This window comes from Lolium perenne, chromosome 7 (genome assembly GCF_019359855.2).
Source record: "Lolium perenne isolate Kyuss_39 chromosome 7, Kyuss_2.0, whole genome shotgun sequence".
Taxonomy (NCBI): Eukaryota; Viridiplantae; Streptophyta; class Magnoliopsida; order Poales; family Poaceae; genus Lolium; species Lolium perenne.
In genome coordinates this window covers 187,371,531-187,375,996 of record NC_067250.2, presented here as the reverse complement: position 1 = coordinate 187,375,996, position 4,466 = coordinate 187,371,531, and the positions used below count along the sequence as shown (strand labels likewise).

General features: G+C 47.5%; 1 protein-coding gene across 1 annotated transcript; it reads right to left on the bottom strand.

Annotated features, from left to right (window-relative positions):
* Positions 1 to 1,217: 1,217 nt before the first annotated feature.
* LOC127326201 (uncharacterized) lies at positions 1,218 to 1,848 on the bottom strand. Its single transcript, XM_051353067.2, has one exon. It carries the CDS (start codon positions 1,713 to 1,715, stop codon positions 1,365 to 1,367), a length of 351 nt encoding a protein of 116 aa, XP_051209027.1. The 5' UTR covers positions 1,716 to 1,848; the 3' UTR covers positions 1,218 to 1,364.
* Between the last annotated feature and the right edge of the window lie 2,618 nt (positions 1,849 to 4,466).

The following is a 4,466-nucleotide window of genomic DNA, read 5'->3' as shown; positions in this document are numbered from 1 at the left end:
GACTAATTAAGCCTATTATTGAGGGACTAAAAAAACAAAATTAGAAGGGCAAAATTAGGTCTACTAGTTTTTGTGGACCAGGGAGAGAGGGATTATTCATAATCCATGCTAGAAAATCGCTCATCTTCCTTCTACCATGATGGGCCAAGATTTCATTTTATAGATGTTCTCTTGTCTCCTTTAACTTGTTAACCATAGCTCTACTTGAGTTTTCTTAACCTTGATTGTGCCACCTAGGACTAGACGGAACCTTAGGTACAATTTAGTTATTCCCATAATTTGAATTTAATTGGGTGTACGCCAATTATTACCCAATTTTTTATACATTCGATGACTATTGTACTAATAAATGCCAGCCGACAATTTTCCTCTTTCGTTCCGTTTGACAACACTATTCTCAAATAAGATGAACAAAAAGTTTATTTTGTATGGAAGTTTCTAGAGGAATCATGAAGTCGCCCCTGATAACACCTTGGGGGTAGGGGTGCCACAATTTTCAGATTCTTAGTAGAAATTATGTTATTTTACTCTGAAAAACAATGGAAAATAAATGTGATAGTTAAACTAAAGAAAACATTTTGGCTAGCGGCTCTGAACAATGTAGTTGAGAGTAATTCGAAATTAAATCAAAAATAATAAAAAGGTTTTAGTTTTATGGTGTGCACATTTGAGTTAAAATCTCCGAATTTTGGGTGTAACATTTATTTAGTTCGAGTTAATGTCCAAAATTTATTAACAGTTCTGAAGGGCTGCGGATGTATAGTAACATAACAGCATGCGCCCTTTGACTGTACATTTGTACCTCCAAAGCCATTACTTTTTGCAGGAAAATTAATCGGACAAGGGAGAATATGAACTTATATTAGGATCAATATGGCTGTCAATTGAGTTCACTGTATATTATGGTACAAATATCGTGACGATTTGCTCATTTGCAGATTATGCAACTAGAGTGACATTCATTCAGCCTCCATTTTGTTTCCTATGAACCTCGAGCAGGTGTGTTCACCTACACTCAACATGCATCGTCACCTACATATAGTTTAAAATAGCCGACTATAGCTCTATAGTCTTTCTCGCATGGTGCGGCTAACTGCATTAGCCTGCTAAGAGGTGTCAAAGTCCTTAAATAGCTGGCTATAGTAAGACTATAGCTGTTTTGGGAGGCTACGGCTATATCCTGTAGCCGGCTATTTTAAAAATTAAACATCTCGACCTGTACGTATGCAGAACAGAAAATTGCAGCTGCGGCAGTAAAACTGAATCTCGATTTATTCTCGAGAAACTTGAATCTCGATTTCTCTCGATCATCTACAACCGTGTTCTATCGTCTAACCCCGATACCGAATGATTTGGGGTGCCGTTCAAGAAGATGCAGCATGGATGATCCCACCGCGGCCGCCGGTGCCCTCGGCGGGCGCGCCGGGCCGTTGTGGCGCCTTGGTCTTCCCTCCGGCGCCATTCCTCGGAGGCGCCGCCCGCATCAGCTCGCGCGGGAGGGGAGAGGCGGCATGGATGATCCCACCCTTGCCGCCGGAGCCTTGGGCCGGCGGACCTGGTGGCCGCGGCTTGCGGGCGGCGAGGGGACGGATCGCCCCGCCGGCGCCTCCCGTCGGGAGCGGGAGCGCCCTGGTCGTGGCCCGCATGAAGTGGGTCGGGAGGGACGACACGTACCGCACCAGCTGGAGCAGGAACGATGGCGAAGACGACGCCATTGATTTGCCCTGGTGGCCTTCGAGCGAGCTGGAGCTTTGGTTTCGGACGTGCAACAGTGGATGAATGCTTTCTTCTGTCTTCCTTTCTCAGTCACTTTATCGGTCTCGAGCTAGCGTTATTTGTCCATGGATGCCGCCGATGAGCTCTATTTATGCGGAGTACGTGGTGGTCGCGCGCGCGGCGAGAAGGCGCCAAAAACCATGGACATGGACGTCGTCCCAAGTTAACCGCTGAACCGGTCCGAGCTAAAGCAAAGTCTGCGCGTCCGCGTCCGCGTGGAATACCTCCAGCTCCGGTGACTAGCGTTACTGGCAGGAACTCCGGTCGACTGAGACTTAGAATGGTTCCAATTTACGATTCAACGTCGTGGATGCATGCCCGGATGCGTACGTACGTCATGTGAAAGCAGCTCAAGTAGCAAATAGTCAAGGGAGATTAGGTGAAGCAGCCAACAGCGTGCATACGCACTTCGCTTTGGGCGCTTTTCTTAAATTTTGAGAAACACCGTACAAACGCTCATAAATTGATACACTTATATATGATAATTAAATGCGAGCACCTACAAAAAATTCTAGTCTTCTCATGTTCCATGCTAACAAGTCCACGTACTCCTGAACTCCTTCTCAGGGAGATTTGTAAGATCAGGTCTGCATCAGGCGCAAGTAAAGTGGTACACACTAACTCTGATCGGCATTGATGCTGAACTGGGCCAACCAAAGTCTCAAACCTGATCGACACCCATAATTTTCAACTGTCTCATAGGTCTCCTCGCGCACAATACATGGATCCAACTATCATGCCATATGAGCCCTGCTTGAGTGCTCCTCCCTAGTCAAAGTTGAGGGCTTAAATTCGGTTTTTTCTATCTTAAACCCATCGAAACCTATATCTAGCCCATGTATTATGTATATTGTATACCTGTCTATATACAAACGGTATCTATACATCGTGTTAGAAAAAAAAAGGTCACGTGACTAGGTAACCATCCTAGTTGTCTAACTACCGCCCCACGTATTACTCAATTATTAATACTTTCAATGACTAATGTATTAGCAAATGCCACAACACAATTTTCCTCTTTGCATTTGCCAACACTATTCTCGAAGAAGAAGAGGAAATAGTGTTTTTTTTTCTATGGAAGTGTCTGGAGCAAATCATGAAGTGGCCCCAAAAAACACCTTGGGGACAGGGGTGCCACAGTTTTTAGATTCTTAGTAGAAATTCTGTTATTTTATTCTAATAAAAATTCACAAAATAAATGCAATAGTTAAATTAAGGAAAATATTTTAGCAAGCAGATCCGAACAACTGAGTTGAAAGTAATTTGACATTACTTCAAAAAAAAATGGTTTTAATGCTAAGGTGTGCACATTTGAGTTGAACCCTCTGAATTTTTGGTGAAAGAACTTTGAATTTAGTTCGGATTTCGAAAAAACATTGTGTAATTTAGTTTGAATTAATGTTTAAAATTTAGTAACAGTTTCTAGGGACTGAGAACTTATAGAACGTAACAGCATGTCCCCTTTGATTGTAAATATGTACCTCCAAAGCCACTACTTTTTGCATGATAGTTTTTGTTTTCGAAATGGGGAAAAATCACCCCAGCTTCTGCATCCAAGGGAAGCACACGGCTTTTTTATTAGATTATTCACAACACCTTACAAAAGCAATACAAAAGATCAAACTCGAAGCCTCCTCGCTAAACCTACAGAGGGATGAAGGGGGTGACAAAATACCAACTCACATCATCCAAAAAACCAAATGCCTTCTCAAGCCACCCAATAGCAGGTGAGAAGCACATCAGTCAAGTAGACTCTCAGCGCACGCCAACACACACGCCACAGAAATTGCTACCGCCGTCTTCCTTGCACCCATCTTCAAGAGGGGTCACCGCATTGACCTTGCCAGACCTGCCGTCAATGTCACCATGACGCCAGACAGCTCCACCATCCTGCACGCGACCAGCAGTCCGCGCCCGTCTTCGATACCCTACAGCTCCACGCCGCCGAGAATCATCGACGTCAACGTGGTAGATGAACACCACTCCACCAAGATCCACCTCCATCCATTGGCCTCTCTAACCATGCACAACTCCATGAATGATACCCTCAGGAGGAAAACGATGTGGTAGCGCCGCCATCATCCGATCCATGGATCTAGGGTTTCCCCTGGAGCGGCACGAGTGGGCAAATACGGGATGCAATAGCGATGCCTTCAGCAAGGTAACGACGCTTGGACGCCGCCATCGCCCGCCGTGACCGGAGTCGGGGCTCGGTTTTCACCGGCATCCGTGCTTTCCCAACTCGCCTTCGAGCCCAACCGGCCAACCACCTTCGGCAGAGGAGGGCCACCACCACCATGCCCAGGGCAACCGCCCATGGCGTCCCCGTGCCGTGAAACAAGCCCAGAAATATCCACGAAGCCATCATCGTTGTTGACGCAGCAGCAAGGCATGGCCGTAGCCCTCCAGAGCCCATCAGGGCCCAGATCGGACCCGAACCACCGCTGCCGCCCGCCAACGATGGATATCATCGACGATCTCTGGCCGCCGCCGCTCCATGGCACCACCGTCGACCAGGCCGATGCGGAACGCTGCCGGCGTGAAACCGCGCCCCCATGCATGTCGTGGTCGAGGAAGTCCGCCGCCACGCCTTCGGGGCTTTGCTCGGCGGCGGCGGCGGCGGGAGAGAGGCGCCCGAGAGAGGGGGGAGGGGAGCCGCTGGGGGCCGCCCGGCGTGGCGCGGCGCCGCC